This window comes from Macrosteles quadrilineatus, unplaced genomic scaffold, assembly GCF_028750875.1.
Source record: "Macrosteles quadrilineatus isolate MER2022 unplaced genomic scaffold, UCM_ALF_1.0 Scaffold_4__1_contigs__length_99947679, whole genome shotgun sequence".
In the NCBI taxonomy this organism is placed as follows: Eukaryota; Metazoa; Arthropoda; class Insecta; order Hemiptera; family Cicadellidae; genus Macrosteles; species Macrosteles quadrilineatus.
This window is the reverse complement of record NW_026542597.1, coordinates 42,419,168-42,436,843: the sequence shown is the minus strand read 5'-3', so window position 1 is coordinate 42,436,843 and position 17,676 is coordinate 42,419,168. Positions and strand designations below refer to the sequence as shown.

Sequence of the window (17,676 nt, the reverse complement as noted above, 5' to 3'; positions counted from 1 at the left end):
CAAGTATGTATGTGGATTCAATTTTATGATTGAGACAGAAAATTGATGTTTTCCTGAGCCCACTCATTGTTTTCCCTCGTCAAATCCTTAAAACGATTTTCTACTTTCCACAAACTGTTTTGACAAGTGTACACCCAAGTTAGTGGTATACTAAGCAGGTAACGTAGCATCTCTAGAGCAGGATAGAACCAGGCCACCGTAATGCAAAGGGGATTAGGCTAGTAGGAATATGATTAAGTAATGGTGTAGATTACGCGAAAGTGTATGATCAGATGTCCAGGGATATATATACACTGTCTATACATCGATACACAGACTGTCTTCAACCACCATCGACATGTACCACACAGTGAGTATCATAATTAATTATTAGATTTTTTTTAATATTTTACTTTATTAGGTTAAGGTTGGACGTAGATACAACACTGAATCAAGTTTTAGTACGAGCCCAAGCTTTGCTAAAGACAACATTTCTTTCAGGAAAAAATACAATATAAAACATATTTAAAACATGAAACTATATTGGGACCTAGAACGTTTAGAATTACATAGATAGTGTTTCACTTTTACAATTCAATATGTTTTTGTCAACTGGACTAAAGAAAGTATCTTATACTGTTTATAGTTGAACCTGTTATAGAATTTGTACTGAAATAGGGCGTTATTCATGTTTCTTGCGCCGGTTAAGGTATCAGATGCAAAGCGTATGAGATTACTTTCAAAGTGCACAGATTAGCTTTAATCAGTAGATGGTGGTTTTTTTCAGTAACTAAACCAATTTTGTAATTAAAAAGTGTACTTTTTAGTAGTGATTTCCGGACTTTTCGGCCTTAAAACAGTCAACACCGACATATAAACTAGTTTTAGTGATTGGCATAATGATTTTAAATTACAAAAATCATGTGGGTTATTACATATTTTTCTGACTTTCAGCAAGTAAGATAACCAAATAGGATATAAAATATCGTGAACAGATTTTTTTTAATTTACAACATTATGTTTTCTTACAAATTCAGCAGTGTCAATTATACACCTCGTACTCAATCTTCAATTCACACATTAGATGTGTAACAAAATAAATAGCCTCTTATCATCTCCAGTTCTTCTTGTTAGAGTTTTATATTTGTATTCGACCAAACTTTAAAGTATCCACCTCCCCATATCCACAGTTGCTACTGAGTTGCACCTTAGTGGTCGTCGCCAGGTCCGCGGCAGTAGCCCCTGTTGCTGCCCCCGCCTATAGCGCCATCCCCAATTACCAAGCAGCCGCCCCCACGTACCAAGCCGCCCCCAGAGTAGAGGAGTACGACCCTCATCCCCAGTACACCTTCACCTACCACGTAGAGGACCAACACACCGGCGACTCTAAAACCCAGAGCGAGAGACGCGACGGAGACGTCGTCCAGGGAGCTTACAGGTTAGTTTATTTAAGGATACAAGAATTTTAACCAAAGCTGAAATTGATTAATCAATGCGGTTACCTATTCCACTTTGGGAAAACACACTTTTTTAACTGACAGCCCAAGTTATGATATCTCGGTTTAGCATCACGGTGTTATAATTTATCTGTACCTATCAAGCTTTTGCTGTAGCGGTTGACTTATTGCAATGGGTGATTGGTTCCTTCCTCACGACGCAAACCTCTTAATAAACTCGTGTTCGGATCTCGAATCTTCTACACTTAATTGTCAATTTTTAGTAAATGCAATAATACATTCTTGTTTTAAAGACTAAATTGTTCAAGGCGTGAGGTCCTGAGAAATAAATCAGGCAATATGATGATAAAAATAAACCTTATCAACTTACAAATTGTAAATATTCTATTGCAGAACACTATACAGAATGTCACTGTGAATACATAATAATTGCAAATACAAAACGTATATCTATAGGCTTGATATGGAGGGGTTTTTGCGGACATTTTGCACCAAAATTAGTAAACAAATATATTCGAAACAGTCTCTTAACCAATGAACCTAATTTAACTAAAAATTACTTTGACAAATAAATGAACTTTAAAAACTACCGTTACGATAATCTTCAAAATAAAGTTGAACTCTAATTAAGCCAAAGATACGGGATTGAGTACTACATAGATTTTAATATTTGTTCCATTGCATTTTAAGTGAAATTTTACATTTTGTTGTTATTTCCAGTTTGATAGAGCCCGATGGTAGTCGCAGGACCGTAGAGTACACCGCCGACGCTCAAAACGGGTTCAACGCCGTCGTCCACCGTGAGCCAGCACGTCACCCCGCCCCCGCAGCTGCCCCCGCTAGGGTCGCCGCCCCCGTGTACGTCGCCGCTGCCCCCACAGTCGCTGCCCCAGCAGCCCAGTACGTTGCATCAGCACCTTAATACACATCAAGTCGCCAGTCCTACTGAGGTGTACATATGACTAGTATCCATCTTTAAATTATTTCTAGGGAAATTGTTTGTAATCTTATAAAGCTATGTGATAATTTACTATTTTAAATACAATCATGCTGTATTATACTCTAACTATGACTTTTTATTGAGATTGACTATGACAGAATTCATAAATTAACGTTACAAATTTTGACTTAGTATTTCGTTTAAAAACAGTATACAGTAAAACTCATGACTATATGGTAGACACTAGCAAAACTCATTTATTTTCGTACACAATTAATTAATTTTGAAACCAATGTTGATGGACGTTGCTGTTGGAAAACTAGCTGAACTACTCGCAGTTTATTTTTAACTGTTTATGCAAATCTTTATGTATTTGTGAAAATTGTTCAGTGTGTTGGTTCATGTGTCATAATTCCAGATATGAAAGGCAATGTTTATTCGTCTCTTGGGACGTATAAAAATGATAAATATGATAAATGCGATAAAATGTCTGTGACCACACAATTCCACATTTGTAATATTACCAGAGGAAATTACCTCCTCATTATTCCCAACATAGCACGGAGAAGAACATAACTCAATAGATTTTTCAACAACTCCCTGTACCCACAGTTGAGCGTGAGTTGTACCCTAGACTGCTCCCTTCGACATTATTAAAGGTCTGGTGCACATACATTTTGAATTACCATCGTTAAAATACACACATCTAAAAACGTTCTTCTCTGGACTATGGTTCTAATAATTTGAAAAATAATTACATAAAGAAAACAAAATTGACAACTCATCCCTCCTTCTATCCATCAACACTTAGCCTTGAACACCCCGAAGAAGTTACAACACAACTCGATTATGCCGGGAGAAGAAGAGAAGAAAAGAAAAGAAAGAGAAGGATGAGAAAATAGGCAATCAAATGAGGCCCTGGGCGCGGGAGTGTCCGAATTCAGTCACGCTTTTTAACACCCAGAATGGAACGTGCAGTTGTGTAACTGGCTGGACAATGCGTGCATGAGGTGCATGTGGCGATGACGTCATGGGAGCTGGTCACGTGACCTCGAGGCGAAAATCATGCATGAAGAGCTTTCCTTATAAATATTAGTACATGTAAAATGCAGGTTTAATCCTTAATATCCACCCATAACTTAACAGTAGTGTTACACGAAGAACATTTAACTAAAATGATTTCACTGGAAGTTTTTTGTAAGTAATTTTGGGGGTATAAAAAAAAACATTGGTATGCGGACATAACGGGATCCATTTATTGTTTTTAGAATTACTTTGCTAAAACCTATTTACATGGTTAACGCTTACTAATGTTAACTAGCGGCTAGTCTAATGTTACGTCAATGAAAGCTAGCAAACTAAAAATATTAAAATTACCACTTGGTCCTACTTATTATACGTTTTTGAAACGGTAAAATATACATTATCATAAACAGTATTTCAAACCAACCAACAACTTAAATTAATTGCAGACGACTTTCCTTATTGTTTGAAACCGGACCAAAGCACCTTTCTTAAAGGTTTGTTCGATTATGTTCTCTTGAAGTAAAACACTAAATACTTCAAGCCCATAAAAAATCCGAATTAAATGTTAAACGATTGCTATACAATATACACTTTCAATGCAGTTCAGAAATGAGCAAACAAGGAAGTAGGAGTTGCATTAAACTTTAGGCAATCTATAAACTGGTGATTTCTGAGCCGCTGAGTTAACTACGTATTAATGAAATCCATGAGGCGAGTCGTGATATGTCAGACAGCTAACATCTTTCTTCTGGGATAGTAATGGAGTGAGCTGGTGAGCTGCTCACCGATCCACGTTGGTATTAGTGAGTATCTAGTAGGAATCTGGGCTATAATTGGTGGTACTTATCAGTTAAGTTTCGTTAAATATTTTGACAAATACCTTCTAAATTGATTAGATCGAGATAAATTACGATTACATTTTAACAAACAAAAACAGCTAGAATGTCGAATATACAAGAGCAACTGTGTCCTTGTGGTTTAAGAATAAGAATATTTGATTTCCTCCCAGATACATCACGAGACAATGTACAATACAAAAAAGGGTAAATTGAAATAATATCGTAAAAGAATAAATGTCTCACGTGTCAGACCAAGGCCACAATAGAAAAAAGGTCACACTTAAGGATAGATTCATCAAATATGTTTTAGGTAATGAGCTGTTTACAATTTTATTGGCCTTAATTTCTAGTGGGGCCTTGGTCAGACTGAGTAAGAGGAAAATACTCAGTATTAATCACAATAATATACAGAATGAAAAAATATATTCTTAATATTTTGTGCATGTAATTAACGTGGGAGAAAATGTAGGGCGTTCCTTTAAAAAACAACTACAGAAATTAAAGACAGCTATCAGAAAAAATAGCCAGGATTGAAAATTTGTGTCAACCCACAGTTGATTTTGGTCTGTAGCCTATTCAATATTTTGGGAAATTTGTATACTTTTCCTCGAAAACGCGCTGTTGTAGTTGAAACGTGCGTTTTAACACATACAAAAAAAGATACGTGAAGAATTCTGCAGCTGCTTTTAAATATGGCACGTGTATCAGTAAAATACGGTAACATGAGTTTTAAATTAAATCATTGTTGCAACCCGCTGACAAAACTATATTAACGGAGCAAATACTTAAGTGGATTAATACTACTTTCATGCATGCTCATACCTCCTCAGCTCCTGGACTACAGTTTCAAAACCATTGGTGATCATAATAATACTAGGTAGACTGCAAGTTATACTGTAACCACTTTTTTCGCTAGTATCTGTAGCCTACCAAAATTTTTCTTTATAAGGTTATAAATTAAATTGCATTAGCTAATAGCAGAAGCTAATTAAATTAAAACTTTACATTTACCCCAACCTTTTTTTCAACATTATGTTTATCTAATGCAAAATGTCACGTCAAATGTTGCCACAACTACACCTCTCAATTGAAAAGATTGTGAATCAAAATTTGCAAAATAATATTTTCAGGATGGTTTTTAAAAAAAGGATGGGCTCTTTTACCTTGCATTTGCCAGTCTACATGGACCACAGAGGCCTGTAGGTGGAACGTATGCAGGTTGGCATAGGGTGAGCCGATACAGTACAAGGATTAACTGAGCCACCGACTCGCCCAGCAAATTACGACCATACATCTCTAAGCACATCGGTACACGTTTCTTACATTCGCACACGCACAATCATCTTCGTAAAGGTTTTGATGAATAGGTCCAGCGCTCGGTTTGCAGGGGAAGTATTCGTGTTGAGGGTGACAGAAACAGTCGGAAACATAGCGGGGAAACTCGCTTCCGGCCACTTCCGCGCTAGTAACAACGTGCATTATCTGTCTGTTATTGCCGTTATTGGCTTGTTATTTGTTTTTACTCCAGTTTCTCTCGACTGCAACTACTTCCTTAGTTATGAATGGCTTCTTCGGACAATGGACATTGTCAAGTGCCATGGATGAACTAATATTATATAATAGTTATAATTATATTCGTTTTCTTTGCTACTACTTTCTTCTTCTGGCGTTCTTCAAGTATTAAACTACTATATATTGGTATTTTTACATTTTAGATAATATAAGTTATACTAAGCTGGAACCGGTCCCACGACTATCTTTTTTTACCATCAGGTGAATAGTGACTATTTTCCATATTAACTTAAGTCCAAAGACCGAGACTAAGCCGAGGTTTAATGAGCTAGGGTAAAAAACACTATTTACTTGGGTGGTTAGCTAACTAATTCAATTAATGAAAATTCCGTACATTTTTCCTTTATGAATTAGCTATTACATATCTGAGACGGTATTTTGTAATATTTGTGTTCGTGATGGAAAAGAATCGGTTTAAAATCATACACGTGTATATTGTATATATTTGAATTCCCGAAAATACTATACATCACCGAGTAAAGCTCGGTCCTCTGGTACTTAAATTATGATAAACATGAGGATAGTAAGTAGAACTCATGTTTATCGTGGGACAGAAACCCGTTCGTTAAGTTGTGAACTTTTTAGAGGACGGCAAGTATAAAAAAGATGAAACTTGTTTTCCTCTGCCATCCATTGGGGTCAGATTAGACATTCTTAACCAATTAACCTCTTACCATTAACTAGCATTAACACGAATGTGCGTTGCGGCAACGCCATCTAGAGTTTATGCTGTTCTATATATTTGGTCATAGAGCCATCTCTTTGACCAGCACTGTACTGGATGGAAGATGCTTATTGGTACTTGGTACATACAAGGAAATATTCTATAGTTCAAAAAAGCTGCCTATGAATCACCATGAATAAACGTAATTATAACTCGATAGTCATTCCTAAATTTTAAGAGTATTTGGTAATATTGGTACCTAAACTTACATGCACAGACGTCGTATGTATTTTTTGATAAGGACCCCCGATTTCTTGAAAATATCTTTTTAAGGAATAAGTTAGTGCAAACCCAGAAAATGTTGAAGATTATCATTGTATTGATCTGAAACATGATCAAATCATGTTGTGTTAAATTCATTTTAAAGATCCCATATATGAGCCCATATATTATATGATGGTTTTTTATTTATTACTTTGTGTACACGGTATGTAAGATTGATGATTTCTGCCACACTAAGATGATTTCTAAGGTTTTGACATGCCATTTGCTAATCAGAAGTAATCCGTTGCTTAAAAGGACAACGGTAATTGAAATTGAGCGGTGAATGCTTCTTCAGTAGTTGACAATTTCACTTATAAATCTTATAAATTAACATGTTTCACCTATTAATTATTGTTAACTGCAGAGCATCATGTTTTCATTGCTTAACGATTTAGCATCCAACATTTCGTAATAAGAACATTTTGTTAGTTGGTGCTTCTGTATTTCGTCCCGGGTTATATTTTTTCTTAAATTTTTAAAGACCATCTATACATATCCCACCTATATGGTACCCTGCTATAGCATATTCTTTATTCCAATAGAATTTAGTTGATTTGAGACAATCGTAAAGTAGGCATAACTGTTAAAATTATATTTGCTCTATAGTTTTTTGATACATTGATTATTGATATGTTATAAAAATATGCAATAGTATACAATAAGTTGTTCCTTTGGTAAGGATTCAATCCAAAACTTTAAGATGGGAGATGGGGATCCAAAACACTAATCGACATCATTGGCTCAATTTAACTGCATACATTTCCATACTTATACTGGTTGCACCGATAACACGTAGATGGAATAGTAACAATATATATCAACACATATATCAATAGTAAAAATAAATTAATTAAAAATGAAACTTGGAGTTTCATTAATAAATTATTGTAGTGAAGAAGGTGATCAGCGTTATGGGAGCTCAAGATCTTTACAGCTTTCCGATTAGTTTTTAGGTTAAATATAATCTAGAGCCTACAATACATAGTTTACGGCACATACTGTTGCCCTTCAACAATTTTAGTTTGTATTGACATATCTACGCTTCTCATACTAAACAGGAACGTGTAAGTTTTAAGTGGTAAATAAGCAACAGATCTTTTCAGCATGCAGACCATAATAGGCTTTATACTATCCTTCACGTAATTATTCTGAAATCTTCACAGCAACAATTTTATTGGTAAGTAGGCTTGTTAACTGGCAGATCAGACAAAAGCAGATTGAAGACAAAATCAAGGACCAGTGGGAAGAACGGCCACTCAGCACTCTCCTGTACTGTTAAAAACTTCACCGATTATCTGTTTTATAACGCGACGCGACGAAGACAATAGTTCCGGAAACGATGCACGTGGAAACGGTTTCCACAAACAGAAAACAGTGTGTGTTAAATTCGCTCCGTACTCTCTCTGCCGGAAAATCTGCTACTCTGTTCTGGTTTGATAGCATAATAACTGCCGCGGTGCTCGCTATATAGCGGAGCCGCCGGACATTTCGTCATTGTTCCGCCATGCTTCCGAAGGTGAGTACTGCAGTGGAAGTGCATTGTTGCTAGTTTGTGTGTTCAGGCTTTGAATGATTTTAGTTTCTATATTTGAAGGTTTATATTTATTTTTTTAACAAAATTTGATCAACCGATTTTTGTAGGAGTATCTTAGAGTGCCGTGAAGTGTTCTGACTAATAGATGTGGATGGGAAGTATAGATTTTGCAATTTCCCCAGTGCTTACTTATACCTTGATTATATTATAGCTATACCATATCATGTATTTAGTTAACGAATATGAAAACCCCTTCTAACAAGTTATTCCCATGGTGCATCTGAAAGTGCGATCAGTTACGTTTTGATTATTTAGTTGTAACGATATAAAATATGTAAAAGAACTATGAAGAGCATGACTAGATTCCATGGGATCAGTAAACATACACAATTTAATGTAAACAAAATTCTCATGTGTAGACGGATTGGCATGTTGAGAAAACATGTTTTTTGTGATGTCCAAGTGCAGTTATTTGATTTAGGATATTATTCATCAAGAAATACAAACTAAAAAAGAACGTAATTAGTGAATTTTACGTGAGTAAAGTTTGTAGTTTATGTAACATCAGTAACACCTGTATCAAGAGTGTCAGAGTGTAATGTCAGAGAGTTATTGTAAGGGTTTAGAGTTTCCCCCGTGTCCTTCAGTAATTTAATTATTTAAAATGAAGATTCCAGGCCTTGGGTATTTGTTAATTAATATTTATATTGAAATGAAGTTAACATTGATGATTAGCAAAGAAAGTGTTTGTAAGACATATCCTACATTTGTGTATTTTCCTAACCGCCGTTCAACCGTAAAACATGGATCAAAGAAATTCCTTGGTTAAGCCTTTAAAATATGAAAGGTTCAATTCCGATAATTGATTATTCAAAACTTTCGGTACCGGGTGTTTCAAGGAATCGAAGTCCAACACCTGGATTCAATACCAATTCCTGTATTTTCACCGATTGCGTTAAAATAGTTATCATCTACCCCATTCCCAGTATCATGATGGTTATCTACCGCAGGACTAATTTGACATTGTGGTGATCTCTAGGAACCGTGGTGATCTTGCGATTTTTCATTTAAATAGTCTCAAACAACGCCGCACTTATACTATCACCCTTCCCAGTAATCCCTATCAGGTCCTTATCACTAACAATGTTGTATTGCAGATAGTGCTGGTGACTCTAGCAGTGGTGTGGGGCAGGTTTGTGTCTGCGGGACGGGAGATCACCCTAATGACTCTGTCAGGTCTAGCACTAACTACGCTACACCCTCACCATCACCCTTCCCAGGAGACTAACCTTACACTCATGTATCACTAATACTGTTGTATTGTAGATAGTGCTGGTGACTCTAGCAGTGGTGTGGGGCAGGTTTGTGTCTGCGGGACGGGAGATCACCCTAATGACTCTATCAGGTCCAGCACTAACTACGCTACACCCTCACCATCACCCTTCCCAGGAGACTAACCTTACACTCATATATCACTATAATTGTTGTATTGTAGATAGTACTGGTGACTCTAGCAGTGGTGTGGGGCAGGTTGGTGTCAGCGGGCCCGGGAGATCACCCTAATGACTCTATCAGGTCCAGCACTAACTACGCTACACCCTCACCATCACCCTTCCCAGGAGACTAACCTTACACTCATATATCACTATAATTGTTGTATTGTAGATAGTACTGGTGACTCTAGCAGTGGTGTGGGGCAGGTTTGTGTCTGCGGGCCCGGGAGATCACCCTAATGACTCTGTCAGGTCCAGCACTAACTACGCTACACCCTCACCATCACCCTTCCCAGGAGACTAATCTTACACTCATGTATCACTAACATTGTTGTATTGTAGATAGTGCTGGTGACTCTAGCAGTGGTGTGGGGCAGGTTGGTGGCTGCGGGCCCGGGAGATCACCCTAATGACTCTGTCAGGTCCAGCACTAACTACGCTACACCCTCACCATCACCCTTCCCGGGAGACTAACCTTAACACTCATGTATCACTATAATTGTTGTATTGTAGATAGTACTGGTGACTCTAGCAGTGGTGTGGGGCAGGTTGGTGGCTGCGGGCCCGGGAGATCACCCTAATGACTCTATCAGGTCCAGCACTAACTACGCTACACCCTCACCATCACCCTTCCCAGGAGACTAACCTTACACTCATATATCACTATAATTGTTGTATTGTAGATAGTACTGGTGACTCTAGCAGTGGTGTGGGGCAGGTTGGTGGCTGCGGGCCCGGGAGATCACCCTAATGACTCTATCAGGTCCAGCACTAACTACGCTACACCCTCACCATCACCCTTCCCAGGAGACTAACCTTACACTCATATATCACTATAATTGTTGTATTGTAGATAGTACTGGTGACTCTAGCAGTGGTGTGGGGCAGGTTGGTGGCTGCGGGCCCGGGAGATCACCCTAATGACTCTATCAGGTCCAGCACTAACTACGCTACACCCTCACCATCACCCTTCCCAGGAGACTAACCTTACACTCATATATCACTATAATTGTTGTATTGTAGATAGTACTGGTGACTCTAGCAGTGGTGTGGGGCAGGTTGGTGGCTGCGGGCCCGGGAGATCACCCTAATGACTCTATCAGGTCCAGCACTAACTACGCTACACCCTCACCATCACCCTTCCCAGGAGACTAACCTTACACTCATATATCACTATAATTGTTGTATTGTAGATAGTACTGGTGACTCTAGCAGTGGTGTGGGGCAGGTTGGTGGCTGCGGGCCCGGGAGATCACCCTAATGACTCTATCAGGTCCAGCACTAACTACGCTACACCCTCACCATCACCCTTCCCAGGAGACTAACCTTACACTCATATATCACTATAATTGTTGTATTGTAGATAGTACTGGTGACTCTAGCAGTGGTGTGGGGCAGGTTGGTGGCTGCGGGCCCGGGAGATCACCCTAATGACTCTATCAGGTCCAGCACTAACTACGCTACACCCTCACCATCACCCTTCCCAGGAGACTAATCTTACACTCATATATCACTATAATTGTTGTATTGTAGATAGTACTGGTGACTCTAGCAGTGGTGTGGGGCAGGTTTGTGTCTGCAGGCCCGGGAGATCACCCTAATGACTCTGTCAGGTCCAGCACTAACTACGCTACACCCTCACCATCACCCTTCCCAGGAGACTAACCTTATAACACTCATGTATCACTATCATTGTTGTATTGCAGATAGTGCTGGTGACTCTAGCAGTGGTGTGGGGCAGGTTGGTGTCTGCAGGCCCGGGAGATCACCCTAATGACTCTGTCAGGTCCAGCACCAACTACGCTACACCCTCACCATCACCCTTCCCAGGAGATTCGCCCTACTACTCGGCGGAGTCCAAGAGTTACAAGGATGACGATCGTAGGCCCTTTGATGGTCCTAGCCATCCACGAACTGGTCCTCCTAAGAAGGTGACTTATCCTCAAATACAAAACCAATTTAATAAATAGCTCACGGTTTTTATAAATCGTATTAGTTTAACAGTCACAAAAAAAAGGTCGTGCTTTTAATTTTGACCTGTCGAAACACTGTCTGTTTATGGCTAAGTATTTTGGTGACGAGTGGTGACTTGTCCATTGCCCCTCACATTGTCCGCCACTAGCAAGTGCACGCTTGCGCAAACTTGCTCAGACTCTGCGCCAAAACAAAAATATTCGTTTCGTAGTTGTAAGCGAGCGCAAGTAGCAGGATCTCAGCTCAGAGTTCAGTTGATTCCTGAACATTGGTTCGAGTGGAAGTGACGTGCTGAATTATCGATACGGAAATTCTTGCCTGAAAAAATAGATTGCCTGCTTGGTGTAGGTGTTATTTTGTCCAGTATGTAAGAGAAAGTCTCTAGCGTCATTCTGAAGTACCTGAAATTTTTCTCATGTTGTCCTAGCAAGTTGTTGAATATTCGTGCATACTCTCCATCTTATCCTCAGTTCACAAACTACTCGTTTACAAACTCGTTCCTAATATCTTGCTCATCCAATAATAAAAATACCACTAAAACAATGTCCTCGTCATCTGACATTTCCATTTCGACTGACCTGTTTATAATTATTCACTTGCAACTGCTTGCATTCAGTGTGAGCACATTACTGTTCACGCAAGCTTGCGCCCGCGTGCGCCACCAAAATACTTGCGCAAGTGTGCGTCCAATTTGATCGTAGCCCTATAAGTGTAAATATTAAAGACAAACTTAACTGTACACAGCGGTTCACATGACTGATCTATGACCAAAGTAAATGAAACATTTCGCAATCCCCATTTAATCTTCCTCTATTAGAACCAGTGGTATAGGATTCCCAACAAAGGCTATCTTTATGTTACAATCATTTCTTGTGCAAACATCTTCTGGGTAAGATTTGCCTGAGGTTGGAATGGAACAATGAAAGCCATTAGACTGCCATTTCCAAATTTGAAGATATGAATAATTCAAAAGTAGTAAGCGTTGTTCGTTCCAGGGGTCACAATCAACACGACCCGTCGTGCTGTTCCTTTTTAGAATGAAAATTATGATGTAAGGATTGACGCACAATGGACATACGCCACTTCATTCATATGTACAAGTCTTATGTTATAAAGCTATATCTCGCTTGTGTGCGTGATTGTTGTTTCTAAATATTACATAATTGTGCATTATATTAATGGAATCCACTGTAATTTTAAGTTTATTATATTCCAATTTACGTTCATATTTCGGCAGGGTTTTCCATAAAGAATAGCTTTTGTAGTAGGCTCTGAGAAATGGGAATCGATGCTCAAAACCACTTGACCGTGCAGTGAGCATTGCATTCTTATGATAAAGAAGTAGCCTGTTTTAGAAAATAAATTGATACAGTAGTTGATACTGCAAAAAGGTTCAAATAACTGTTACTGCCTAGCGATTATACTCCTTCTAGAATGATTAGCTCTACTCATCTCTTAGTTAAGTTGAGCCACAGTGTGCTGCTTAAAAATGCTGTTTTTAATTTTATAGACAAACGTTAAATCATACAAAACTGAAAGCAAAACTTAGTGTAAACTTTAGAACATTTTATGGCGCTATTTTACACCATAATATATTTAAAGATAAACAAAAATGTCAACGCTTGCTAGCTCTAAGGAGGCTCTCTTGGAGTAAAAAAAGTTCATTTGATGGTCCTTATATGGAATATTTCAAGTTAGCAATTTCTTAAGTAGCCTAATTACTTGTTCAACGGTTTTGTTGCATATTATGTTTTTGTGTAATTTTTTGCCACAAAGAAGACAAAAAATAGTGGAAATTTCTAATAGGGAAATGTGAAAGACCTTGCATTTCGAACATGACCTAAACACTACCATTGAAATCACGAATAACTAAAGCCCTACAGGAGCATAATCTTTTTTCTAAGGTGGTAATTTTTTTTTTCTCACAGCTTGGTCCCGGGCCCGGACCCCTCTCGTACTCCGGCGTTCCGCTCTCCTCCTACCCCCAGAGGTTCCTCCCCCCAGGTGCCGTCATCGGCTACCTCGCCTACCCGCAACCGCTGGTCCACGGAGGTCTACCTCTCTCGGACGCCGCCCCAGGTCTCCTACCCTCCGCAGCGTTCAGTCACATAGCCTACGCATCACCTCTGACTCTGCCCTACCACACGAGGCCTGTACCCCTGAGCCCAGGCCCTGGCCCCGGGCCCTACAACTCACCCTACAGCGGCGGTGGCCCCGGCTACGGCTCTTCTCATTCTTCCTTCAAGTAGAAGGGCCGTCCCTTCAAGAGTTACAAGACTTTTATCTAATTTTCGTTGTACATATTCATTTAGTTTTGTTAAGTTTAATAAAAACGTTGTGAAAATCTATACGTGAGTTTTTATAGTCTCAGCCACATCATAAATAATCCATGTAGTAAATAGTAGTCAATGGAAAAAGAGATAGTCACTACATTTGATTAAATTTGTTTCAAATTAATTTTACTACTACCACATTTTGTAATGTTTGATTAAAACTATAATAATACGCCCTCTTCTTGCATCGACTCTTTGCATTGCTCTCATTTACGTTCCATGATGATCTATGTTATGCAACATCACCCTGGCATCGGTTCAGACAATATATTAAATCAAACAGAAAATAAGCCATCCCTTACAACAGCGCATCGTTTTTCTTAGTGTTTTACTGTTTCTTGTAATACATATTCGTGAAGAAAGTATAAATGTTTCTCGCATTTAAACAAAGGAAGTCAGTATGTAATTAAAATACCCCCGCTGCGGCAAACCTGCCGACTAAGCGAATTTCCATGTGCCTGGATTGATTTTCAATTAATCTATTAAATTAACATTTATTTTTAACGAGTACCTAGGTTAGCTGCTATAGGGAAACTAATAAAGTGTGTTTTTTATTAAAATATCAATAGCTTAGTATGAAATAAATAAATCTGCCAAGTTTGATCAAAATATATCCATATACAAGCCAACTACAAAATTTTACAATATTCACCATGAGAATAACATAGGAATTTTAAATTAACATTTTTTTATTTTCTCCGTAACCATTCACCGTACAAAAACACTTTGGTATACTAAATTATTTGTTTTAAGCTGTTTAATACAGATCTGGAGAAAGATTGTAAAAAACCTATTTTTACCCCATAAAACCCCCCGTTAAACCCCGTTCCCATAGTCCGATCATGCTGGTTCGCGAACTCATTCTAGTTTATCCCACCTTACACCTTCAAACCAAATTTTATCAAAATCGGACAAGTTATCATCCGGACGGACACATATATATATATATACATATAAAAAAATTTGGACAAATGGTGTTTTTGGCTTCTGGGGACATCAAAATGAAAAAGTAAATCGGTCCCGGACCTAGGTCTTACCATGAGACCTACAGTAATAGCTACTTCCCTATAGGGAAATTTGCTAACAAGGAAAATTATTCCACGAATCACAAAATTTTACTCTAACTCGAAACGGAAACAATTATATCAAGTAATGTGTTACCTAAACCCGTCGCAATTCTATTCCACAGGCCATTTGGACTTCTTCACGCTTTGGTCCGCGAAATGGCCAAATAACCGAACAGCGGTGTGATAATTAGGAAACAATCGAGTTGTGTCGGCGGGAGTCTATCAGCTGGTAATGGTGTTGCACAACCAGGTAGAATAACCTTTCCTCCGCAGTGCCTCGGCATCAGTACAGGGAACCTTGGCCTCAAGTAAGGGTCGTGAGAGACTCCACCACTGCACACTTGGAACTGTGACCAGCTGATATCGATATGTGTTGTGTGCTACATGTGTTGCTGGCATACACGCTTTCAGAATAGAAGTAACGGGTTTGGACGGGATAGTCTATACTCCTCGGAAATTTCCAAATTAAATGGTCAAAAACCAATAAAGAGTATATTTTATAGCCCAATGGTAAATTCAGTTAAGGGCGTATCTTTTACTAATATGCACTACCGTACACTATACAATTTTTTCCTTAACAAATCCATACTACTTACAATTTAAATTTTTGTTTTAGGATGTTAGGGTGTAAAAATTCCCAATAAATAATGCTCCTAATCACATAGGTAGTTTTAGACTAAAACTGATTTTGTTCAGCCACTGACGGCTACTAGTGTGCTTGTGTAAAACATCACTATCATTCTTATGCAGCTTTAGAACTTTTCAATCATGCCAAAATATTCATGAATTTTGCTATATTCTTGAACACTTGACATTTAGAGTTCAGCCGCAGGAGGATCTAACCCTCTGTAGCATGGCAAGTAATATTGCAGCTACAACTGGTTAAGAAGTATTTACCAGCACAAATAATTATGCGTGCTTACTGATTTAATATAATTGGATAGAATTAAACATCGGGGTACTAAAATCTAACATTTATGAGGTTTTACACACCAAGGATGTTTGTAGTAGGGATATTCCTTAAATGAGTTTGGACCAAACTGAATTTAAAATTGAAATTTTCCCCTCAATTAATCTTTCAATTTTTAAAATATGAAATTATCAATGAGTCCTGGCTTAATAGGTAACTATAAAATTCACTTTAACAATTTGTTTGATGCATGTTTTGCTTAATCTTAATATCGATACAAAATTATGATTCAAAATTTGCTTACATGTACACATTTCAAGTATTGCTATTCCTTAAATCGACTACTTTTCTAAAACGTTTGTCACTGACTTGAGTTGTTGAATATCATTTTAATTGGAACTCTTTTTTGCACGGACAGGTAAAAGCCAAAAATCAAAAATAAAGGAAACCCCTTTCGTTTATGAGTTCAACAGTTCACTATTTCATCGCACGGTAAACGCACGCATAAGTAAGTATAGGACAGATTGAGTAGATACACTATTGCTTTACTGGATAGATGTTTCACCAGACCTTAACCTACAAACGCTACAAACTCTTGTAACATTGGATAGATGATGTCAGACTATTGTTCCGGTGGAATAACTCTTCATTTGAATATCCAATCTCGATATTCAAATCAGATAAGACGTGAAAATCGATTGCTTACAAACCTGACAATATGTTACAAGTGACAAGCGCATATAATTTGACAACTTGACCATTTGTTAAGATCGCAATGCAATTGAGAAGTACCGATGTGTTATTTGAAGTTGAAAGTGACTTTGTTACTACCATAAACATTAAAATTACTGTCCATGTGCTTGCTATGGTAAACTAGGTGGCGTTCGCAGAGGCATCCACAAAATTGAGCGGAGTCATCAAGGGTTCATATTATATTGTTTTTGTCTTACTGCAGTAAAAACAGTATTTTTTCATGCATGCACTGCGGGTCTAAAGTAGCATTTTTAATATTTAGGGAGTAAAAACCGTTTTTAGCCTCTATGGAGTAAAAATCAGCTGTTGTCAACTCAGTTGTAAATTTCGATTGTAAACGATTGCATGTATCGAAAATATGTATCGATTTGTGCTTCGTAATCATTTTAACATATTACAGTCTACAGTCTCTTCCCGTAGCATTTTAGCATTGCAGATACATTAATCCATTCCCAAACTCAACACTGCTGACCTTTACTACTTCCTTCACCACACCCTACGTCGTGGACCTGTTTCCCTCTCTTCCCATAGCATTTTAGGATTGCAGATACATTAATGTAATTGCCAAAGACAGTTCCCACACTCTGCGATGTTAGCCTTACTACTTCCTTCACCATTTACTACGTCATTGGCCTGTTTCCTTCCTTTATCATAGCATTTAAGTATTACAAATTCATTTATCCATCTGCTCAAACGGTTCCCCCACTCTGCACTGCCGCCAGCCTTTACTACTTCCTTCACCACTTACGTTGTGGACCTGTATTCATTGCTTTCCATAGCATTTTAGTATTTTAGATACGTTAATCTAATT

At 38.1% G+C, this 17,676-nt stretch overlaps 2 protein-coding genes across 2 annotated transcripts; both read left to right on the top strand.

The window, feature by feature from the left end:
- Nucleotides 1–317: 317 nt before the first annotated feature.
- LOC128991364 (cuticle protein 7-like) lies at nucleotides 318–2,493 on the top strand. The gene is made up of 3 exons (XM_054414172.1): nucleotides 318–349; nucleotides 1,170–1,417; nucleotides 2,157–2,493. The coding sequence occupies exons 1-3, from the start codon at nucleotides 338–340 to the stop codon at nucleotides 2,356–2,358; spliced, it is 462 nt and encodes a 153-aa protein (XP_054270147.1). The 5' UTR covers nucleotides 318–337; the 3' UTR covers nucleotides 2,359–2,493.
- A 9,075-nt stretch (nucleotides 2,494–11,568) lies between these two features.
- LOC128991373 (uncharacterized) lies at nucleotides 11,569–14,060 on the top strand. Its single transcript, XM_054414181.1, has 2 exons — nucleotides 11,569–11,759; nucleotides 13,731–14,060. The coding sequence occupies exons 1-2, from the start codon at nucleotides 11,602–11,604 to the stop codon at nucleotides 13,912–13,914; spliced, it is 342 nt and encodes a 113-aa protein (XP_054270156.1). The 5' UTR covers nucleotides 11,569–11,601; the 3' UTR covers nucleotides 13,915–14,060.
- Nucleotides 14,061–17,676: the final 3,616 nt, after the last annotated feature.

Excerpts from the sequence above, each read along its gene's own strand:
- LOC128991364 (XM_054414172.1), top strand. Across the intron at positions 1,418-2,156 it reads GTCGTCCAGGGAGCTTACAG|TTTGATAGAGCCCGATGGTA; the intron begins GTTAGTTTATTT and ends TGTTATTTCCAG.
- LOC128991373 (XM_054414181.1), top strand. The coding sequence starts at position 11,602 with ATGACTCTGTCAGGTCCAGCACCAACTACGCTACACCCTCACCATCAC. Across the intron at positions 11,760-13,730 it reads GAACTGGTCCTCCTAAGAAG|CTTGGTCCCGGGCCCGGACC; the intron begins GTGACTTATCCT and ends TTTTTCTCACAG.